Source organism: Panthera tigris, chromosome E1 (genome assembly GCF_018350195.1).
Source record: "Panthera tigris isolate Pti1 chromosome E1, P.tigris_Pti1_mat1.1, whole genome shotgun sequence".
In the NCBI taxonomy this organism is placed as follows: Eukaryota; Metazoa; Chordata; class Mammalia; order Carnivora; family Felidae; genus Panthera; species Panthera tigris.
This window is the reverse complement of record NC_056673.1, coordinates 19,764,129-19,789,059: the sequence shown is the minus strand read 5'-3', so window position 1 is coordinate 19,789,059 and position 24,931 is coordinate 19,764,129. Positions and strand designations below refer to the sequence as shown.

Sequence of the window (24,931 nt, the reverse complement as noted above, 5' to 3'; positions counted from 1 at the left end):
TCGGGTCATGATCTCCTGGTTTGTGAGTTCGAGCCCCACGTTGGGCTCTGTGCTGACGGTGTGGAGCCTGCCTCGGATTCTTTCTCTTTCTCTCTTTCTCTCCCTCTCTCCCTCTCTCTCTCTCTCTCTCTCCCCCCCCCCAGCCCCCCCCCCCTCAAAATAAATAAATAAACTTTAAAAAATAATAAGAGTTTTTAAAAAAAGGTTTTAAGTAATCTCTACACCCAGTGTGGGGCTCGCACCAGCAGTCTCGCATCAGGAGTCTCATACTCCACTGTGACAGAGCCAGCCAGGTGCCCCTGCTTTTTTTTTTTTTGCCCCCTTGAACTGTGAACATAAGATTTTGTTAAAAGCCAACTCATTCTGTTTAAACAGATAAAGGAGCCCAGTATTCCAAATCTATTTGTATGCTTGGAGGGATGAGAGAGTTTGGGTGATGATAATTAAAACGATAATAAGACTTGATCTTTATTGAGCCCCTACTAGGTGCCAGGCACAATGCTGAATTTTCAAAATACATTTATTATCTCATTTAATCCACATGATATATACTGTACTGTTATTACTGTTATTCTACTTTAGAGACAATAGAACTTAGGCACAAGAGATGTGAACTAATTTGTCTAAGGTCAAGACTAGTAACTAGCCTAGTCAGGATCCTAGCCCAGACCCGATTAGGTCTGGAGCCCCTACTCATAACCGTTGTGCTCCTGGGAAGAGTGGACACTACGGGGAAAGCCTCAGGTGTAGATAAGAATCAGCCATGGGATCAATGATAGCAGTTGTTGGAGTAGCACGTTATCTTTATATGTTCTAGATGCTAGTGCTTTGTTGGATTTATGGTCTGCAAATACCTGGTCTCTGGCTGGTCTTTGCATCCTTACACCAGGGTCTTTTCCAGAATAAAAGTTTCTACTGTTGATGAAATTGAATTTATTAATCTTTCCTTTTGTGATTGTGCTTTTGCTCTCCAGTCTGTGAACTCTGCCTAGCCCTGAACCCCAAAGAGTTTTTCCTGTGTTTTTTCCTGAAAGTTTTAGAGCTTAACCTATTACATTTATGTTTGTGATCCATTTTGATTTTTTATAAGGTTAAGTTTCACTTAGGAAGATATCTGTTCATATGGCTGATCCATTGCTCCAGTGTCGTTTGTAGCAAAGGCTGTCTTTCCTGCATTGAACTGCTGTTGCCCCTTTGTCCAAAATCAGTTGGCCATATTTGTGTGAGCCTGTTTCTAGGCTCTTTGTTCCACTGATCTGTGGGTCTGTCCCTCTGTCAGTACCACACAGTGTGATTACTGTAGCTATATAAGGTTTTAAAATTGGGTAGGCTGACTTCTCTTTTATTCATCTTTTAAAAAGTTGTTTTAATGGGGCGCCTGGCTGGCTCGGTTGGTAGAGCATCCTACTCTTGATCTCGGAGTTGTGAATTCGAGCCCCATGTTGGGTGTAGAGATTACTTAAAAAAGAAAAAAGGTGAAAGAGAAGTTTTAGGTATTCCAGTTTCTTTGCCTTCCAATGTAGATTTTAGAATATGTTGTTTATATCTACAAAAAATCTTGCTGAGATTTCTATAGGCATTGTGTTAAACCTATCAATTTGGGAAGAGTTGACATCCTTGCTATGTTGATTCTTCCAATCCATGAATACAGTATGTTTCTCCTTCCATTTAGGTTTTTGATTTCTTTTACCTGCATTTTGTAGTTTCCAGCATACAAGCTAAGTTTTGTTACATTGACACCTAAGTGTTTTGTTTTATTTTATTTTAGTGATTGTAAATGGTATTGTATTTTTAATTTTGGTTTTCACATGTTCATTCCTAATATATAGAATATGTCTTTGTAGTTTATCTTGTATCCTGCAAAATTGCTGAACTCAGTTTTTTTCCTCCCTCAAGATTTCCTCTTCAGCCCATGGACTTCCTAGAAATGTGTTTTTAGTTTCTGAGTGTTGGGAGATTTTCCTGCCATCTTTCTGTTATTGACTTCTAGTTTGATTATACTGTGTTTGAAGAACAGTGTATATGATTTCCATTATTTCATATTTGTTGACTTATATCCCAGCATATGGTCAGTTTTGGTATATGTTCTTTGGGCACTTAAATAGACTGCGTATCTTACTCTTAATGAGTAGAATGTTTTGATCTTGTAGAGTTCTATATATATCTTTCCTGATTTTCTGTCTTGTTGCTCTATCACTTCTTGAGAAGGGGGTGTTGTAATAATGGGTTTGTCCGTTTCTTCTCTTATTCAATCAGTTTTTGACTCACATCTTTTGTAACTCTTTTGTCTTATGAATACACACTTAGGATTGCCGTATCTTTTTGGTGGACTGACCATTTTTTCGTAATGTCCCTCTCTGATAATTTTCTTTCCTTCGGAGTCTACTTTATGTATATGAATCCAGCCTCTCTTGCCTTCCTCTGATTAATGTTCACATGATATATATTTTCTGTCCTGTGCTTTCAACTTTTCCATATTAATATATTTGGAGTCAGTTTCCCATAGCATATAGCTGAGCCACAGTTTTTTGTCGTTAATTTACTCCGTCAGTCTCTGAGTTGCGTTTGGTCTATATAGACCATTTATATTTAATTGTTATTATTGATTTGTCAGGATTTAAGTTTGCCACTTTTCTTTTTTGTTTTCTGTTCTCTCTGGTTTTCTGTTTTCTGCATTCTTGTGGGTTGCTTGAACATATTTTGGAATTCCATTTTGACTTATCTATAGTGTTTTTGAGTGTCTCATTCTGTAGCTTCTTTAGTAATTGTTCTAGATATTAAAAATACACGTTTATAACATACACAATTGATATACACAGTATATATACATTAATATATGTATAGCATATACATTACATATATATGTTGTGTATGTGTGTTTCTACAGATATACATATGCAGGTATACCTGCATTAATACGGTAATGGTTTTTTTCATAAAAGCATAAATCCTCTTTGGATTTCTTTGCATTAGTGAAAACGCACTGAGGTAGGTCTTCTTGTAAAGTGACGTGGCATAATGTGAACTTTTAGAAAGCGGGGGATATTGTTCACTTTATGCCATTTCAGCTTACAACAAATTTTTGTTTTTGTTTTTTTTAAGCTTATTTATTTTGAGAGAGAACCAGTGGGAGAGGGGCAGAGAGAGAGGGGCACAGAAGATCCCAAGCAGGCTCTGCGCCAACAGCAGTGACCCCAATGTGGGGCTCAAACTCATGAACCGGGGAGATCATGACCTGAGCTGAAGTTGGAAGCTTAACCGACTGAGCCACCCAGGTATCCCGCTTATGAAATAGCCATGCTCCACTTTTGGATACGGGGGATATAAAACTTCCCAGTCTGTTGGTGTCATCGTTTTATCCATTCAAGTGAAATAATCTTTACATGTCTTTATCCTCCCCCATGTACAGTAATTATCTTTCTTAAATATTTTCTCTATAAACATTTAGAACATAGTCAATGTTGACCTAACAAAAAATATTTCAGAAAACTCAAGAGAAGTGTCTGTTGTTATTTATCTGTATTTCTGTTTACTGTGTTTTATTTTCCTTCATGATGCTCCAAGTGTCCATTACCATTTCCCTTCTGTTCCAAGAACCTACTTTCGGCATTCTTCTAGAAGTATAATTATGATGTGTCTGTGCCTGGGATTCTTTGGGGTTATCTTGTTTGGGTTCCTCAGCTTCTTGAATTGTTAGGTTTATATCTCTTGCCAAATTTGGAAAGTTGTCAGCCATTATTTCAAGTACTTTTTTCAGCCCTGCCCTTTTTCCTTTTCTTCTAGGACTCCAGTGACACAAACTTTACATCTTTCATATATCCCCACTGACTCCTGAGGTTTTGTTTGGTTGTTTGAAGCTGGCTTTCTCTCTGTTGTTCATTTTAGGTAATTCCTCTTGTTGTACTTCCAGTCCACTGATCTGTCCTCTATCACATTCATTCTACTTTTGGGCCCCTACTGAGCTCTTTGTTATATATTTTGGTTATTGTATTTTTCAGCTCTAAAGCATCCATTTGGGTCATAGTCATATCTTCTGTTTCCGTGCAGATTTTTTATATTCTTTGCTGAGGCTGTTCATTTTCTCATCTGGCTCAAGTGTGTTCATAATTGCTTGTTGAAACATTTTAATCATGGCTCTGGTGATGTGTAGTTGTACGTGTCAGTTCTTCTGGGTAAAGGGATGTTCAGATGGCTAATTAAAACGTTATTCTGGGTGTTCTGTGAGGGTGTTTCTGGAAAAGATTGGCATTTGAATTGATGGACTTGAGTAAAGCAGGTGGCTGTCCCCAGTGTGTTGGGCCTCATCCAATCTGCTGATGGCTTAAATAGAACAAAAGGCAGAGGAAAGTAGAATTCGTTCTCTGCCTGTTGAGCTAGGACATGGATCTCCTGCCCTCAGTGCTACTGGCTCCTGCCCTCAGTGCTAATGGTGGACTGGAATCTACACCATTGGCTCTCAGGCCTACGAACTACATCACCGGCTTCCCTGGGTTCCCAGCTTGCAGGCAGCAGATCTTGGGACTTCTCAGCTTCTCTAATTGTGCACTGGTTCTGTGTTTTTTGGAGAACTCTAATACAGTGCTTTTTAATCTTTGTCAGATAATTCAAATAGCTTTGTCAGCCTGGGGTTGGCATCTGTTGTCTTTCTTTTGAGATCTTTCTGGTTCTTGATACAACGTGATTTTCTATGGAAATGTGGGCATTTTGTATTATGTTATGAGACTTTGGATCTCTTTCAGCTGGTCTCTTGATACCACTCCAGCGGGAGAAGTTGGGGCGGGGGGTGGGGGTGGTGGGCACTGCCTCATTACTGCCACGTGGAGTAGAAGATTAGCTTCCCCTTGGCCTCTGTTGACAGCCAGGAGGAGACCAGACGCCTGTTACTGGTCGCATGGGCAGGGGGGGTTCCTTCTGTGACCCCTGCTGACACTGCAGCAGGGGTGGCCTCATTCCCCTCAGCAGTGGTGGAAGTCCTGACTCTTCAGTAGGCTTCTTCTAAGACTGCGTATAAGAGAGGGGGAGAGGGATCTTGGTGGTGGGTGTGGAGGTCCAGGCTCCTCTCTCACCGTGGGAAGTGGCTTCCTTGCTGCCCAGTGGGATGAAAGTTTTGCCTCCCTATTTGGTCTTCTCTGACACCATCTTGGCAGAGGTGTTGGGGTATCTCATTACAGCCTCATGAATGTGGAAGTCTAGGCTACCCCGCGCCTTTGCCAACATGGCCAGGATAAGGAAACAGTCTTTTCTGTAGTTATTTTTGTTAATCTTAGGGCTTCCGTAACAAATTTCTACAGTCTCAGTGGCTTAAACAGACAGGAATTTATTCTCACAGTTTTGGAGGACACAAGCCTGAAATCACGGTTTTGGCAAGACTGTGCTCCCTCCAAAGGGTCTGCAGGGGACCATTCTTTACCTCTGCCAGGTTCTGGTGGCTTCAGATACTCCTTCACTTGCCCCTGCATAACTCCAATCTCGGAGTCTGACTCTGTCTTCTCACGGCCACCTTCTGTTTCTTACAAGGACACTTGTCTTGGCTTTAGGACCCATCCAGATAATCCACGATGATCTTATCTCAAGATCCTTAACTTATTTATATCTACAGAGATTATTTTTCCAAATGAGGCCACCATCACAAGTTCCAAAATGTGGGCATATTGTTTTATGGGCCACTATTCAACCCTGTACAGTAGCGTTTGCCTGGAAGAGAGCTGTGGTTGGCTAAAGGCTGTCTTACAAGGCTGCCCCTTTTGTGGTCCTTTGGCTAGAGAGAGCAGGCTTTTGTCGGGGCTTTTTTTGTCTTTCTTTGTTGGCATTTCCTGGTTGCTGGCTTCCTCAGCCCCAGCTCTGGGATACACGAGACAAGAAAATCCAAGGAACTCACCACTGTGTTGATCCTTGGGTTCTGAGATTCCGAGCCAGTTGACCGGATCTTCAGAGTCTTCTTAGGTGGCTTTTTTTTTTTTTCACATTTTTTTCCAGAACTTTTAGTTGTGTTTACCAGGAGGAATAGGGAAGACATGATACTCCGTTTTCTCGGAGAAGCATAAATTCTGAAGCTATGTGATAGATTTAATGTCAAAACATAAAAATAGAACAGTAAATAGAAAAAGTAAATGCAGCTCTTAGGAGGGATTTCCCTGTAGAGGGGTAAAAGCAAGCACCTGAGGGCCTCTGTTATTACATGAAGGATTAGTCCAAGGTCAAGAAGTGAAATGTATTAAATTATTGGTAACAGCAAGCTCTTGTGACGACTGTTACTGACAGAAACACACTCACGTGGGTGTCTCCCAACCTGGCTCAGGCAGCCACATGCATGTAGAGCTCCACGCCGGAACGTGGACTTTGCTCAGCTCGCATCCAGTGCCGCCCTTTCTGTTCCCCACATTCCAGGTCTTCTTCCTTGGATTCTTCCATTATTTTAGTGAAGCATTTCCTCCACTTCCTGGGAATCATTACCCAGGAGGCAAGATTTTGGGGAAAGAGATGTGGAAATTCCTTCCTTTTTCCTCCACTTGAGTGGTGGTGACTGGTTAAGAATTCTAGATCGGAGATCATTTCCCCTGAGAACTTGAAGGCATCGCTCTTTCTAGCTTCTAGTATTGAGAAGTCTCGGTGCTTTGCTGTTGCCTGTTCATTTGTATGTTGTATGTTTATTTTCTGTCTGGAAAACTTTATTCCTGGTCTTCCCAAGTTGGCGTAACAGTCAGCTGCGTAACCCATTTCACTGGCCTTGTGGGTATTTAAGTTGGTGATAACCTGCTTTGAACTCACTAGATTGTAAGTTCCTTGAGGTTTTGTATCTACTGTAGCAGATGTTCTCAGTCCTGGCTGCATACTAAAATTTCCTGGAGAACTTCTAAAAATAACAAATTCTGATGTAATCCGTATCAGTGGAGATCAGGCTTTTGTTGTGTGTGTGTGTGTTTTAAGAAACAGAATGGTTCTATTTGGAAGGCAGATTTGGGAGCAACTGCTCCAAAGTAACCAAAAGTCAGTCTCCACAGTAATTCTGTTGCAAATCTAAATGTATTCTACTAAAAAGACTATCCTTTATTCTGAAATAATCCCTCCTGTTCTTTATGTACTGACCTTTTATAAAGTGAAAGTGCCAGTGGACGTCAGTCAGGTTTGATTGTTGTTTGCAAATCGTCTAACCAGACAAAACAAAAAGTCAGCAATGTGAAAAATGTGTATTACTGGTCTGTGAAATACACAACTGTGGGATCTCCTCGACACCCTACATTGCCTGATATCTGGGCATCTGAGAAATACTTTTTTTCTTTTTTTTAACGTTTATTTATTTTTGAGACAGAGACAGAGCATGAACAGGGGAGGGGCAGAGAGAGAGGGAGAGACAGACTCTGAAATGGGCTCCAGGCTCTGAGCTGTCAGCACAGAGTCCGACACGGGGCTCGAACTCACAGACCGTGGGATCATGACCTGAGCCGAAGTGGGCTGCTTAACCAACTGAGCCACCCAGGCACCCCTGAGAAATACTTTTAAATGAAGACCTAGTACTTTTCTTCTTAAAAGACAAAAGCTGTATTCGCTAAAACTAATCTCTCATAAAAGCTTTTAATCTATAGGCGCCTGGGTGACTCAGTTGGTTAAGCCTCTGACTCTTGGTTTCCACCCAGGTCATGATCTCGCAGCTCATGGGGTCGAGTCCCACATCAGGCTCCACGCTCAACATGGATCTTTCTCCCTCTCTCTCTGCCCCACCCCTGCTCATGGTTTCTCTGTCTCTCAAAATAAGTATTTTTTTAAAAATGGGAAAAGATAAATACAATAGTCCAGTATCAACCCTGTTTTCTAGAACCAGCTTTATAAAGTGATTCATCCCATGTGACATTTAAGTAACAATCTTAGGCTTGTCTAAGAATGTACTTAGTGAGTTTTTAGCCTTTTATAAAAATCAACCTTACCCTCATAGGAAGCAGTAAATAGGAACCCAAGATACTCCAGGAATTGGATCATAGACTGCATCCTGAGAACAACAGAGTGCATGATGTGTATTTAACTTCTGCCATGTCCTGGTACTCCACTTGGTTGGAGGGGAGACTGCATACATGAGATAAGACTGGAAAGATAAATAAAGTCAGGTCAGGAAGAGTATGAATTTCATTCTGACAACAACCAGGAACCATTAATGAGATCTCTCCTTTAATATGGTACTTGGTGTAATTAACAGAACCTCGCATATTTCCACCTTTCTAGGAGCAGCATACTATTTATATTTAATAAAATGGAATTTTAAATTTTTTTTTTTAAGTTTAGAGCATGAGCGGGGGCGGGGGGAGAGGGAGAGAGAGAGAGAATGAATATGAATGAATCCCAAGCAGGTTCCATGCTGAGCTCAATCCCATGACCCTGAGATCATGACCTGGGGGCCAAAGTCAAGAGTTGGACAAAACCGACTGAGCCAACCAGGTGCCCCCAAATTGAATTTTTAGAAACTATTTTTGACAATGACAATATTTTTACTTCATAGAAATTTACTGTGCTCAGAGCTCTGTGCTACACACTTACCCATTTTGCCTTTTTCCTAGTGAGAACACCATCCTTCTTCAATTACCTTTTCTATTGTCTGGACTTAATTTTTTAAAGATTTTTTAAATATAAGAACTATAGGAAGGGGCGCCTGGGTGGCTTAGTCGGTTGAGCAGCCGACGTTGGCTCTGGTCATGATCTCACGGTTCGGGAGTTCAAGCTTCGCGTCAGGCTCTGTGCTGACAGCTTGGAGCCTGGAGACTGCTTGGGATTCTGTGTCTCCCTCGCTCTCTCTGTTCTTCCCCTGCTCGTACTGTCTCTCTCTCTCTCTCTCGAAAATAAATAAAGATTAAAAAAAACTGGAGGACATCTGGGTAGCTCAGTCAGTTAAGCGTCCAACTCTTGATTTCAGCTTAGGTCATGATCTCAGGGTCATGGGATCAAGCCCTGTGTCAGGCCCTGTGCTGACAGTGTGGAGTCTGGTTGGGATTCTTTATCTTCCTCTCTCTGCTCCCCAAACCCCAAATAAATAAAACACTTAAAAAAACATGTAAGAACTTAGGGCTCCTTCGTGGCTATGTCAGTTAAGCGGCTGACTTTGGCTCAGGCCATCTCATGGTTTGTGAGTTTGAGCCCCATGTCGGGCTCTGTACTGACAGCTCAGAGTCTGGAGCCTGCTTCAGATTCTGTGTCTCCCTCTCTCTCTGCCCTTACCCCACTGGTGCGCTGTTTCTCTCTCAAACATGAACTATAAAAAATACATAGTAAATTGAGATGTTTCAAAAATGGCAATGTGAAAAGACTCCTCATCTGTTCTCTACTCCAGCTATCTTCCCCCAAAGCAGCTATTTCTATGTATTCTTCAGACATATTCTATAACCAAATGGGGTATATTCGTTTTTCAATTAAATTTGAAGCATGCTAGAAACTGTTCTGTACCCTTTATCGTTGCAAAAAACCTTGATCCTTTTTCATTGCTGCATAGTATTCCACATATGGAGTGTATCATTTAACTGGTTCCCTGATGACTTCTAACCTGTTTTCAACAGTGGTAGCAATTTGTCATTTTACACATGTTCTAGTTTATCTGTAGGATAACTACCTAAAGATGGAATTGTTAGGGCAAAAGCAAAATGCATGATTTTAAAAGAACATACCAGATTGCTCTCTCTCGACTCGTACCAACTTATTTTCCCACTGGAAATGTCTTGAGTGCTTGTTGATGTGCCGGTAGTGACTTTCTAATGACTGTATTAGCAAAACTTCCTCCTTTAGCAAAGCTGAGTCCATCTGTGTTCTTGCTCTTATTCTTTCCCTTTCTGGTAACTTTTATCTTTGGCTTCTGTCTCGTCTTAGTCTGCATTCATGCTTAAGCCTCCCATCCATTCTCTCCCAAATTCTTTGCCTGTCTTGGTAGAGCCCCATTTTCCACACTCTTCCTAAGCCTCCTTTCCCATGCATTCAACGCATCAACACTGTTTCCGAGCACTTCACTCCCTTCAAGTGGCTTACTCCTTCTCTACACTACATGACTACTGCTTCCTTTCTGCAGTACTCTTCTTCGCCTCATCACTCCTTCATCCCACAACACCGCTGAACGAGGGCTTCTCAGGACGGGCTGTTGCATATCTCACCTGGGCTATTACAGTAGCATCCTAGTGATTGATTCTTCCTGTGCAGAGCCTCTTCCCTCCCAGATTCTTACCGCCACGTCTCACCAAAAACACAGGTTGGTTTGTGTCCTATCTGTGCCGTAATCTCCAAATACTCCTACTGGTTGAAATCCAAACCCACAGCATGGCTTATAAAGCCGAGTTCGTGTCACCAAATATCTGAGCACCAACTAAAACCGTGAGGCAGTACTAAGGCCAGTGAGATGGGCCTTGCAACGTAATGAAAGGCGAAGCAACTGCTTAGAAGATACTACATACAGTAAGCTTTGGAAGCACAGGGGCACTCAGTTCAAAGAAGACAGCAACCTGCATATGGGCCACAGGCTATTACCAACCAAGAGCAGCCGAACTGTCAACTCTTCTGTAAAGCTTCCCCTATCTGTCCAGAGTTAACTTCAACAACTAACCTCACTGAATGTAGTATATAACTTTATTATACGGTGTATCCTTTTAAAGTTTATTTTTTTGAGAGACAGCAAGCGGGGGAGGGGCAGAGAAAGGGAGAGAGAGAATCCCAGGCAGCCTCTGCACTGTGAATGCAGAGCCCCAAGCAGGGCTTGATCTCACAAACCACGAGATCATGACCTGGGCCGAAACCAAGAGTCGGACACTTAGCTGAGTCACCCAGGCACCCCTCATTTCTCATTTGTACCCCCTCTATGAGCTTTTTGAAGGCCAAGATAAATTCTTTTTCATTAAAAAGAAAGAAAAAACCACAGAGATGGATAAGCTATTAGGTTAACAATACCATTGAACTGTAAAAATATTTTTAGACTATTACCAAAATTACCATAAGTAACATACTAGTTGCATTTGACGTCACTGGAACTGAAAGCAGGATTTTACATTAATTTTTTTTCTTAATTTCTTACTAGTTCTGACCAGTGGGTGTACTTTTTCTGGATCCTTACTATCATAGCCAAAAGAATATTTTAGTATACGCATTAACAATGCATAATAAAACCAAAACCAAAACCAAAACAGAATACAGCTTTTATATTATTGAACTTTATGTACAAAATCATTTGATTTCAAATAAACATTTAATGTAAAAACAAATGTTCTTTTAAACTGAATTTTTTTTTTTTACATCTACTGTACCATTCAAATGCTTTATCATCTTACATGATTTCTTCAAAATCTCTTATCAAGGGTACATATAGAAAAGCATTTTTTTATAAATAGAAACAAAGGGATTTTTTCAGCTTTTATTATAAGATGACATAAAAAGTTTACTCAACAGAAGTAATTTCATTACTATTTGGGGGAGGGAATCACCAACTTTTTGTGCAAACAATGCTAGCCTTCTTTTAAGCATTAAGAGCATAACTGCTTAAGAAATGACATAAGCAATAATTCTACACCTACATCTCCCCTAAAATAATCTATTTTTTTTTTTTTACATATGTGCACAGCTTTAGCAAATTAAAGCCCGAGAGAAATGCTCGAGATTCACTATCCAGAGGCATGATCAGAGTTGACTGTAACTCCTCATGTAGAGAGCTTACCAATCAAGGAGTCTGTAATGAAAGCTGCAGTTTCCCTCTTTCCTATTTTTTTAACACAAAAATCAATGACTAAGAACTTAATACTGGATGACAAATCACATCCACACTATTAGTTAAATAGCCTCACAGTTAAACACATCTTAAAAGACCAATCAAATCAGTATTTACATTTTATAAATTTCTGAAGACACCATTAGAAAGCTTATATATCCCTTCATTAAACAAAATAGGGAACTGCATCTGATGGTGGTGGAATGAAATTAAAAAATTAAAAATACCTGTATTTACAGCAGCATTGATCCTTTATAAATAAAGAATATGAAAATGCAATTATCTTTAAGGATAATAAAAAATTGAGGTGATGTTACTCAACCACAGTGCTTGGAGTTGGAATAAAAATCTATTGGTGCTTGTTAATGTGCCAGTAGTGAAACCACTTTCTGTTGGAGAAAATCCAACTGCAAATATGTGCATAAAACACATATCTCACAGGGCAAAACTGCTCACAATTCAAGTCAGCTTATCTGTATTGGATATTCTAATCATGAAATACATTACAAAGACATCCTTGCAAAGAAAAAAAACAAGTTATAACATCTTCTGGTTCATTTTTATAGAACATTTCCTTCCTCAAAAGTGGCATCTTAAAAATCCCAAACTCATTCTTCCCTTAGTTTATAATGAAAAGATGCGGACAGCTTAATTTTCAATGTGATTACCATGTTGGAAAAAAAAAAAAAAACAAACAGCAAATGTTCAAGTTTAAAAAAATATACTGGGTGAGCAATGCAATAAAATTATCCACATAAAAACAAATGGTCAGTAACCTTGTAAGCCAATGACATTTCACTGTCAACTATATGAAAAATTAACATTTCCTCAAACAGGCATAAGATGAAGAAGTGCTATTTTAAAATTGTAAAATGAACTTAGATAAAATATCTCATTGTAATCTCATTCCAAAATGATAAATGATTTCAAAATCAAGGATCAAGGTTTGATTGCAAATAATAATGCAACATAATTTCAAGAAATCTCCAATTTTTAAAAAAGGGAATCACACTCCAATTTTCCCTCCCCAAGAAAAGGTTTCACAATTACAAAGTAGAAAAACAGCCAGTCACAAATGCAAAAAACATTGTAATTTAAATATAGGAAATAATTTCTAGCTTATCAATTCAATATATTTCATAAGACAATTGTTAAAGTTAAAAATACTTTCTTTGAAGTATTGCTTTTCATGCTCAAACTAGAGTGTTTTAATGACATCAATAAAACTGATATACATGTAATGCTGCATAATGAAGTGAAGTAGAACCCTGATACAAATACCCTTGTTGAAATCATTTACTTCATCTAACAGTGCCTGTTTGAAACCTATGATTACAAACAAAAACAAAACTCTTCCTAGAGGCTGAATTCCCTAGAATGACAATTTCAGTGTTTGTCCGTAACATGGGGTTAGGCCTTTTCTTTTCAGAGTTTTTGTTTTTTGCTCTGTTTTGAAACCCCTGAGACACCATCTGCTTCCAAAGCTTTCTCTTTTGAGTTAATTTCACTAAATCCATTTGCTGTCCCATTTTGTTCTTCAGTGATTTCTTCATTTGCAGGGGAAGCAGATTCTCCTTTTTCTAATTTTTGCTGCATTTCACGGAGCTTGGTAACAGCTTTATCTATTGACATTATGCTAATAAGATTAAAGTCATGCATGCTGACTAGATGAAGCATGAAGTTTCGACATAAATTCTTCTTAATTATTTTCTGTCCATAGTTTTCTACAAACAGCATACAGGCATGATTCATTTGATTGTCAGCAATAAACCTATTTAATAAAAATAACACAAACATCAATAGTAATACAAAGCATTTTTGTCAAATGCAACATAACTATGACGATAGTCCAGTAAGTGATGATTTAACAAGCAGTAAAACTACAATGAAGCTGAGATTCAGTGACCTGAATGGGCTTACTGTTTTAAAACTTTTAAGAGATTTAACCAGAGCTTAAATAGAAATCATTTCTGTCTGTCCTAATGAAATTGCACACAACAGTATTAAGAGTATATAAAGCATTTTCTCTTGCCAGCACCACCTTCATGAACTCTCTACAAACAAGTTAGCTATCTATCCCCTTTATTCTCTCCTTTGACCTTGACACACTTTGCTATTTCAGAAGCAGCATTTCTCTGCATTTTCAGTTCATGGAAAACCTTTAAAGAAACAAAGATGTCACATTTGTGACAATATGGATGGACCTTGTAAGCATTCTGCTAAGTAAAAGAAGTCAGAAAGAAGGACAAATACTGTATGATCTCATTTATATGTGGAATCCAAAAAAAACGGGCATCTGGCTGGCTCTGTTGGTAGAGCAAACAACTCTTGATCTCGGGGTCGTGAGTTTGGGCCCCATGCTGGGAGAGAGTACTTGAAAAAAATAAAAACAAAACTCATTTAAAAAAAAGATCAAACTTACAGGCACCAAAGGCAGAAGGTGGGGGGAAGGGGGGATTGGAGGAAGGTATTCAAAAGGTACAAACTTTCAGTTGTAAGATACATAAGAACTAGGGATATAATGCACAACATGACAATAGCTAACACTGTTGTATGATATATAGGAAAGTTGTCAAAAGAGTACTAAGAGTTCTCAACACAAGGAGAAATTTTTTTTTTTTATTCTTTTTATTATATCTGTATGAGAACAAGGATTTTAGCTAAACTATTGTGGTAATCACTTCACAATATATGTAAATCAAACCATCATATGATACGCCTTATAAAGTGATATATGTCAATTATTTCTCAATACAACAGAAAAAAAAGCCACGTTAAAAAAAGATTTGAGGGGCGCCTGGGTTCGGCGTCCGACTTTGGCTCAGGTTATGATCTCGCGGTTCGTGGGTTCAAGCCCTGCGTCAGGCTGTGTGCTGACAGCTCAGAGCCTAGAGCCTAGAGCCTGCTTTGGATTTTGTGCCTCCCTCCCTCTCTCTCTGCCCCTCCCCAGGAAGCACTCTGTCTCAGTCTCTCTCTCAAAAATAAACAAACATTTAAAAAAAAAAAAAAAAAAAGATTCGAAGAGGTCACAACAAATGTGGTACAGTGTGGTTGTGTTAGTAGAAAGCATGCAGGGTGCACCCACAATGAATAAAATTTGAAAAAATAAAATTAAACCAAACAGGAGAATGGCTGCTCAGTTACCCACTGAAACTGTGAGTTCAACAAGGTCTGTAAAGTCTGCCTGCAGATATTGTAAAATCCAAAGTTTACCCAGCTAGCTGCCACTTTATAATGTTGGCAAATCATGAACCCCAATAGTTGTTATTCTAGCAGATTTGGATCAAGGAATGAAAATGGAACTCAATATAGTAATACGACTAAAATTCTATCTTGAAACTGGCATATCAGGACAAAAGAAAAAATAGACACTAAACTTCCACATACATACTTTACTCACAATGGAGTTTTAATGACTAGCCCACGGACTAGGCAAACATTTTCTATGAAAGGACAGAGAAACATTTTAGGCTTTGCGATCCGTTGTCTTCCTCTTTTTTTTTCTTTCAACCCACTTAAAATGTGAAGACTATTCTTAGCTCAAGTCCATATACAAAAAAAGGCTATGGCTCATGCACCCTAGACATCTGGGCTAGACAGAACTTCTGCACCAATTCCTCTTCACTCCCAGGAGTAAAGAAACAAAAGTGCTCCTTCCCATTTATTTCATTACAAATGAAAAAACCTTGGCTGCTTGTACTATAGAAGAAAGCCTTAAATGAGGATCTAATAATGGAGTCAGAGGAGAAAAAAAACGTGTATTGACGGGCAAACAGTTCCCACAGGGAAGGAGACAGAACTGTAGGAAAAGCAACGTCGTGGAACACGCTTTTAGCCATAAAGGCACAAGAAGTACTGTTCTACCCTGACTTCTATGGAGCGGTAGTAAGAAATCAGAAAAGCCACTTATATCTTATTCTTCATAATTAAGCAATTTTTAAAATTATGGTAATAACTGTGATAAGTAATTTTCAGGATTTCCACACATACAGCACAGGACGTTATCTTTTTAATCCTTGGCAATAAAAGAAATGAAAATTGGGTCATTAAAAAGACATTTAAAGATAAAAAATGCCGTTAGAGGTTACACCTTCCTTACATAAATCCTTTTTCCCTTATGCAGTTATAATAGTTCGGATTAGAGTAAGATTAGGGCACATTATGTCGAAGCTAACGGAATTTTAAATAAGATTCAAACACAGATTTATAGAATGTGAAGTAGCAAGAAGAGCAAAAAGGAAATGGAATATTTAAATTTAGGAATACCCTACCCATGTTTCATGACATGGAGATTCCATAGTTTCATCACCTCCTTCTCTCCTTCATTAACATCAGAAAATTCCTCAATTTGCTAAAAAAGGAAAGAAAAAATATCTATTAAGTGCACAATAAACAGAATTGGTATTTCTAAGAAAAAATTGTGAGAATGTAAAAAACTGAACTTTTGTAACTAATACCACAACTTACTTACACAGCAAAGTGGGAACATCAAACAGCTTTTATTTTAAGTAGTAATTTTAAAAGGGAAACCCTAAGTTACGAAAGAGTTACCTATTAAAAAATAAAAACACAATACAAAATCACAAGAAGAAAACCTGTATTTTCTTTAGTTAGTAACTGTTTCATTTTTATTTATAAAAGACTTTTTTATGCCATTTGCAACTATGTGGATGGAACTAGAGGGTATTATGCTAAGCGAAATTAGAGAAAGACAAAAATCATATGACTTCACTTATATGAGGACTTTAAGACACAGAACAGATGAACACAAGGGAGGTAAAAATAATATAAAAACAGGGAGGGGAACAAAACAGAAGAGACTCTTAAATATAGAGAACAAACAGAGGGTTGCTGGACGGGTTGTGGGAGGGGGAATGGGCTAAATGGGTAAGGGGCATTAAGGAATCTACTCCTGAAATCATTGTTGCACTATATGCTAATTTGGATGTAAATTTAAAAAAATAAAAAAATTTAAAAAAACAACAAAAAAACGGGAAAAATTTTTTTTTATTTTAAAGTTGATTTATTTTGAGAGAGAGAAAGAGAAAAAAAGAGAATCCCAAGCATGCTGTGTGAAGCCTGACATAGGGTTCGAACTCATGAACTGTGAGATCATGACCTGAGCTGAAATTGAGTGGGACGCTTGACCAACTGAGCCACCCAGGCGCCCCAGTTGATAACTGTTTAAATAACACAATTACAAAAATTGTGGAGGGGCACCCGGCTGGCTCTGTCGGTGGAACATGAGACTCTTGATCTCAGGGTTGTGAGTTCGAACCCCAAGTCAGGTGTAGAGATTACTTAAAAATAAAATCTTTGGGGTGCTTGGGTGGCTCAGTTGGTTAAGCATTCAACTCTTGATTTCAGCTTACAGTTTGTGAGATTGAGCCCCACTGGGCTCTGTGCTGACACTGTGGAGGCTGCTTAGGATTCTCTCTCTGTCTCTCTCTCTGCCCTTCTCCCGCTCACACTCTCTCTCTATAAATAAATAAATAAACTTCAAGTTAGGGGTGCCTGGATGGCTCGGTTGGTTGAACATCCAACTCTTGATTTTGACTCGGGTCATGATCCCAGGGTTGTGGGATGAAGCCCCACGTCTCGCTCCGTGCTGAGTGTGGAGCTTGCGTAAGATTCTCTGCCCCTCTCCCCCACTCATACGTGCTCTCTAAAATAAAAAAAGAAAATAAAATCTTAAAAAAAAAAAAACCTGTGGGGGCACCTGAGTGGCTCAGGTCATGATCTCATGGTTCAAGAGGTTGAGTCCCACATTGGGCTCTGTGCTGACAGCTCACACCTGGAGACTGCTTCCGATTCTGTCTCCCTCTCTCTCTGCCCCTCCCCCATTCACAGTCTCCCTCCCTCTCCCTCTCTCAAACACAAACATTAAAAAAATTTATTTAAATAAAATATAATAGGGGCGCCTGGGTGGCGCAGTCGGTTAAGCGTCCGACTTCAGCCAGGTCACGATCTCGCGCTCCGTGAGTTCGAGCCCCGCGTCGGGCTCTGGGCTGATGGCTCGGAGCCTGGAGCCTGTTTCCGATTCTGTGTCTCCCTCTCTCTCTGCCCCTCCCCCGTTCATGCTCTGTCTCTCTCTGTCCCAAAAATAAATAAAAAAACGTTGAAAAAAAAAAAAATTAAAAAAAATAAATAAAATATAATAATAAAAAAATTGCAGATTCCCACATTCCTTCATTTAGAAAGAGCTCCTGTACATTAAGTCAAGATTTTAAATCATATTAAACAATAGTTTTTAAACACAAATCCATAAGATTCTAAAGTCACAGTCAATAGTGATACTAGTAATACTTACTGTAATGGTTTTTTCTCTTAGCCATTCAGGATCCTTTTCATCTTCACTGTCTACTTCCATTTCTTGTGGACGGAGAGGTAAACAAGTATCACTATGGAAATACAGACGGTTGTGTCCACTACTGTACGTTCGCTGCTGTTCCACTTCTCCATCTTCAGATTCAAGAAATTCAGACATGCTTGCTTTTGTTCGTTTTGGTCTAATGGAAAGAGATGTTGATGGAACACTGAGTGACAGGGATTCTTTCTATTTCACATCTCTCAAATAGAGTATGTTCCTTGTTTCCTATCTAGGTATGCACATAGTAACTTCCACTGGAAAAACTCCTTAATCTCTCGAACCACTAGAGCAGTTGTGATATTAACATTTAAAACACAGCAAAAAGTTCTAAGGAGGAAGTAAGAAAATCACTGTGGGAGCTGGGGAGGGTTATAAAGCAGTATACCACCCCAGAGACTTAGCTAACAATCTGCAATAATGACTCCCACCTAAATAGTAGCTTTGTCTGGCTCTCCTTTTGTTCCTCCACCATCATCAATAAAAGTCAGAGGATAAACTTTTGTTGTATGACCTTTTTACCTACCTGCACACAAGAATGTGTGTGATAGGCGTTCTCTTTACTGGTCCATTTCGGCTAAAAGCAAATCCAGGTTGGCGATGAATATCCTGAGGATTTCCTGCATAGGAGCCATCATAACACTCGTTGATAGAAACATCTATCCTAGCACCTTTTGGATGATACTGTAAGAAAAATGGCAAGATGCTTATAATAAGGAAATATTAATTATCCCTACCCTGAACACCTAACATGCCAATTTATTTTAAAAAGTACTAGTGGGTTCTTAATGTTTTGAAAACTTAAAATAAACTACACATACCAGCATGGTGAAAGGGAAGTCAGAAGATCTGGACTCAAGAAGATCTGTGTTAAAATCCTGGCTGTGACATTCACTGGCTTGGTAATTTTGTACAAATTATTTCTTGTTTGAGCAAGAATAAAGAAATGACCACTTAATTCAAAGAGCTGGTGTGAGGATTATGTGTGTCAATATAGGTGCAATATGCAAATATATACAAACTGAATCACTGTAATTCATGCATTAAGCAATCCATCAAATGCAAAGATTTTGGTATTTTTTGCAGAAGGGAAATTTATTTTATCATGTTTTAATTTCAATATAATTAACGTACAGTGTTATATTAGTTTCAGGTGTACAAAAGTGATTCAACAATTCTATACATTACTTGGTGCTCAACATGCTAAGTGTACTCCTAAAAAAAGCACAATTTTTGAAAGTCAGACTGTCTTATATATTACTGGTAGGGAAAAAAAAAGGGGTGCCTAGGTGGCTCGGTCAGTTAAGTTAGGCGTCCGACTTCAGCTCAGGTCATGACCTCACGCTTCGCGGAGTTCGAGCCCTACATCTGGCTCTCTGCTGTCAGCACAGAGCCCATTTCGGATCCTCGGCCTCCTCTCTCTCCGCCCCTCCCTTGCTCACCCTCACTCTCAAAAATAAACAAACGTTAAAAAAAAAGAAAAAAGTTACTTACAACATAATTGAAGATAAATCTGCTGTGGCAGAGTTTAAGATGCTTGAGTAAGCTATAAAGTTTGCGGCAATTCAGAGTACACCATGGGCAATGTAGGTCGTCTCTCGCTTCAGTTTGTTGTCTCGTGTTGTTGTTATAAAGGAACTTGAAAATAACAAAAAACAGCAAATCTCCAACTTAAACATCTCAAGATATTGTTTCATCATCCCCTTTAAAAATAGTTAAAACGACTTAAAAAGAAAAATTAGAGACATTCTTTCATTTAAATATGCAAAATATTTCAGACGTGATGTGCAAAACAAAGGTGTTTCATGATTACTTCAAAATGAAGGGCCAGATGTTTACCTGATAAAATATTCTTAATTTTTGTCGGTTTTCGTTTGAAGTATCTTTTTCTTTTCTTGTTTGTAGGTCCGTATTCAATGATTCTTTAACAGCTGAAAATACATACTTTTATATTTAATGCAAATACCTGCTTATAAAAAGTGAAATAATGCATCTTGTGAAAATAATTAAACATGAAAGGTTTCAAAGAATTCTACTTATGGTACTTAAAACGCTTTTTGTTCTCATCCTCATGTGATGATTATAGGAACAATCTCCTTAACCAGCACCCCTAATCAGTTAAGGTCTTTACTGGCAGGAGCCATTTTTTCCCCATTAAAAACCACCTCTTACATTCTAAACCATTATAAAAGTACCCCAAATAATTATATGTAGTCACTACAGTATTTTAAGCACTCTGAAGGTCAGAGTGTGGTTCTGACTGGTCTTTGTATTTTCAATGCACAGCAGTGAGCAGACTTCCACTAAGTGTTAGTTTAACAAAAATTAAATTAAAAATGATTGTATTAATTTCATTGCAAATCCAAAAGATAATGGCCATCAATAATTTTGTTCTATTTCTTTACAGACTTAAAATGTTTTTATTTTCCCTGACAGAACAATTTCATATGTACAATTTTGTATGAAACTTTTTTTCTCAGTTTCTTTGAAACTCTTTACCTAGCAGACTGGCCACAGAGTATTTTCAGAAGTACCCAGACCACAATTTACTCGGGAAATCTTTGCCCTGACACAGGGCACTTCTTATATCTCTTGGACTCTAACAGTAACTTGCACACCATAAATGGACATGAGGGGTCAATGTCAAAGACAACTGTCCTACACCTTCTGTCTTCTTTAAACAGACTTAGACAAAAACACATAGATGCTCTCAATCAAGGACAGTGTTCCTATCAGGCAGGTACAAGATGACAGAACACTGCACCTGGGCCTTAACTCAGCAGAATTAACTTCATTTAGAAGTGTTTTTCCTCTAAAAATTGACTGCAAAATTTAACCTGGTAAAGGGGTACCCTGAGTGGTTCATTCAGTTAATAAGCCTCTGACTTCAGCTCAGGTCATGATCTCACCATTCAAGAGGTTGAGCCCCACGTCAGGCTCTGTGCTGACAGCTCAAGAGCCTGGAGCCTGCTTCAGATTCTGTGTTCTCCCTCTCTCTCTCTCTGCCCCTTCCCTGCTTGTGCTCTCTCAAAAATAAATAAACATTACAAATAAATAAATAAATAAATTTAACCTGATAAAATTCAAGTTATGATGATCCACACCTAGAACTGTGAAAACACTCTGAAATACTGAATTCAATTCTATAACATATACAAATCTCTACATGAATTATAAAAAGCATACAGTTCCAAAACCCTTAATATAGCTGCAGTTCCAAAATCTAAAAAGTTAGAAAAACTAATTGTTTTTCTCATGAGCTTCTGAGAAATGTATTTACTGGAAAAACGTGTTCTAAATAGACATGAGGCTATCTCTAGACCTCATCTGGAGGCGTTCCGTAACACATGGCATATATATATACTATATGTTCCATCAGGCTTTTAACATTAAAAACAAGAGCCACAAAATTCTCAGACATATCTGGCAGAAAACATAAAGAACTGCTGAGATTTCTAAAAGAATAATTATTAGCACAAAAGGCAAACAAATTAATCCGAAGCCAAGTCCTAACTCTGTAAAGCATTATTTTGTAATTTTTTACAGTTTATTTATTTTTGGTAATCTCTACATCCAAGTTGGGGCTCAAATTCACAATCCAGAGTTACATGCTCTTCTGACTGAGCCAGCCAGGCACCTATGCAAAGTGTTATTTTGACAGCAATGTTTTCTTACCTATAGTCTGAGTAGGTTTAACTGAACCAGGCTTGTTTTCTTGATGAAGACTCTCTGAATTTCTAGTGGCAAGAGGCTTGGCAATAGGAGCTGTAGATTTATCATTGGTCTCTCCTGTCCAACGAAGAGTGAACTGCAATGTAGGTCCCTGAGAAAATGTTTCAAATGGAGGCAGCCTCTAAAAAACAAAGCATAGGAGAAGAGTGAAGATTCCATATAATGAAAGAAATCATAGGGGAGAAAAAGCGCCTCCCAATATTTATTATGATAAATTAACGTGGATTTGAAAACCTAAATGCCTACAGATATGGCCAGGCAGATAAAGCAAATCCGTGGCGCTGTACAGACTGTAGTACTGGAGTGCTCAGGTTGTGTACAAAGAGCCACTTAACAGCAACAGATGAACTGTTGCGATGTGCAAACACAAGCCCAGTACCATCACATTTTCAGATTTTTTTCAAAAGTCAGAAATCCAAGTTTGCGTGGGAAATCTTCCTATTTTTACATGTTGGCAATCAATGGAATATGGCTTTAAAGGCAACAAAAAAAAAACGTGGTAACCAAAGCCTGCCAGTTTGCAACCTCTGTTAGATGACCAACTACTTTCTTTTTGTAAACTGAACAATTATGGCAATTTGTAAATTTTCCTGGACTTATTCAGCTTCAATGATAGCTGTCCTTGTTTCTCCTGTTTGGGTTTTGGGACCCGGAACTATCAGCCTTCCTCCTCAACCTCAAATCATTTATAAAACGACCCTTCTGGTCTCCCTTAATTCCCAGCTAACATTTAGCCATCTGCCCTAATCTCTCACCTATCGTCAAGGATTTGCCTGTTAGGCTGATGATCCCAAACTGATCCTCAATTCTTTGTGCTTGAGGTCTAACCCCATATACCTCCAACTGCCTCTGAGACGCTACTGCTTGGATGACATTAATGTCACCTTGAACCAAAAATATGTTTAGATGTGAATCTATTTTCTCTCCTTCCCAGGCATAATTATTTTTGTTCCCAGCATTGTCATTCTACCAGTGATCCTAAGCTAAAAACTTTAGAATTACATTTGACCATATTTTTCTTTTTGTTTCTCTTACATAATCACCAAGTATAGATCCTTATTACCTTTTTACTACAGTATCTCACCTGCTCTCCTGCTTCTTTTTACCTCTCAATTCATATATAGGAGACCAAATAATCTTCTGAAAGACTTCTTTCATTTTATTCCATAGAAACCTTCAGTGGGCTCCTGTATATTTTACTGCCATACAAGCCTAAACTCCTACATCTTTATTACAAACAGTCCTCTTAAAACTGTAATTTTAGACAGGAATGAAGTAAGTGTGCTTTTATAAACTAGTTTTAAAACAGTTAAGTCTGCATCTAGGTATTTATCTTGTAAATATACTTACAACGCATAAAGATACATATACTAGTATATTTACCATAACATTTGTGAAAATGTAAAAAAAAATTAAGATAACTGAATTACCCATTAAAATAGCACTGGTGTAGTAAATTATGGGACATTTATTTAAAAGAATACCACAACACTTTTAAAAGTTAGAACCAAATCTAAATGTTCCAATTTTAGAAGGATGCTCATTTCATATTGCTTTAATTTCTTGGCAAAAACCATCAACTCATATATATATAATTCTTATTTTCTTGTGAATAAGAACTTTAAACAAGAAACTTAAAACACAATGAACACTTGCATGAAATTCAAACACTGTAGATAAGCATAAAAAAATAAAAATTTAAAATTCCGTCACCTAGAGGTAACCACTATTAATTTTAGAAAAAGTAGGAATATGTATACTATTAAGTAAAAATTAAATACCATGGAAATCCTATCAAAGTATTGTTCTTTTTATGTCTACCTTTGTAGATTTAAGGTACTTCCAATTTCTCATTATTTAAAAATTTTGCCAGGACCTGTTACCTACAACTTATCAGTTAACCAGTTACTACACCTTGTGACAAAATTGAGTAACTGGACTTAATTGCTAATGCCTACATACACAATCTAAAATGTCATCCATATTGCCAGTCTGCCTTCCAGTAAGGGTGTCCCAACTTACTCTTACATTAAAGCATTATTTGAGAATATGTGTCCTCACACCTCCAACTAGAAACTGTCAATCTTTTTAATTGTCAAACCAGTAGTTAAAATAAGATCTCTGAGTTTATGTGTCTTTGAATGCTAATAAGGTTGAATATCTTTTTAAAAGCTTGCTAGCCATCTATATTTGCTGCCCTAAGAATTGCCTGATTGTTCTTTACCCATTTTTCTAATTAGATAGCTTATCTTTTTTCTGGTTGATTTATAAAATTACACATTCTTAATACTAGCTTTTTGTATATTACATTTTCCCCAGCCTATCGTTGTCTTAAACTTTAGATTTTTGCAGTTTTAGAAACAATCCACCTTTAGTTATTTTATGCTTTCTAGCTTTTGCATCATACATACAATGGCTTTCTTCACACTAAGATTATATTAATATTTACCATTTTTTTCTGCAGTTACGTAGTGTTAGTTTTTACATTTCATTTATGAGACTTCTGGAATTTATTAGGTCTGTGTTTATTTCCAAATGGTTAGAGACCAGTTTTGTCACAATTAATGAATAGTCCATCTTTCCCACACAGATTTAATACTAATTTTGTCACAGATTAAAGTCCAAATGTACATGAAACTTTTAAAACTATGCTTCAGTAATCAGCACTTCTATTCCTGTTTATTATACCATACAATTTGGGTTTTTTTTTACCTTTATACTATGTTCTACTATTTATTAAGTAAACGTTCTCAGAAAACTTCCACAGTTTTCCTTAGTATTATTATAAATTGTTTTATTTTAACTTGAAACTGATTTTCAGGCTTAAAAAACTGCTGGGATTTTGCTCATGATAGCACACTGACCTAACATATTTAGAAACAAACGACATCATTATTTTGTTGAGTCTGCCTACCCAAGAAATGTTATTTATTCTTTTTAGTCTCTTAGAAAAGTTACTTTAAGTATGGTTCATCTAAGTTCTTGATAAATTGGTCATCATATGTTGCCTGCTGTTACTATGAATGGGATTTAAAATAGTTAACATTTATTGAGCACTTATTTTATGCCAGGCACAGTGGTAAGCATATTTCATTATTTCATTAAGTATCAAT

At 38.0% G+C, this 24,931-nt stretch overlaps 1 protein-coding gene across 2 annotated transcripts in view; it reads right to left on the bottom strand.

Annotated features, from left to right (window-relative positions):
• Positions 1–10,737: 10,737 nt before the first annotated feature.
• Positions 10,738–24,931, bottom strand: part of SUZ12 (SUZ12 polycomb repressive complex 2 subunit) — a 45,710-nt gene continuing 31,516 nt past the window's right edge. For both annotated transcript variants that reach the window (XM_007076192.3, XM_042967487.1), the window contains 7 exons: positions 21,762–21,939; positions 19,926–20,017; positions 19,581–19,724; positions 18,613–18,770; positions 18,030–18,228; positions 15,991–16,070; positions 10,738–13,490 (listed from right to left, as the gene is read on the bottom strand). In XM_007076192.3, the coding sequence (XP_007076254.3) occupies positions 13,145–13,490; positions 15,991–16,070; positions 18,030–18,228; positions 18,613–18,770; positions 19,581–19,724; positions 19,926–20,017; positions 21,762–21,939 (1,197 nt within the window). In that variant the 3' untranslated portion in view covers positions 10,738–13,144. The remainder of the gene's footprint in view (positions 13,491–15,990; positions 16,071–18,029; positions 18,229–18,612; positions 18,771–19,580; positions 19,725–19,925; positions 20,018–21,761; positions 21,940–24,931) is intronic.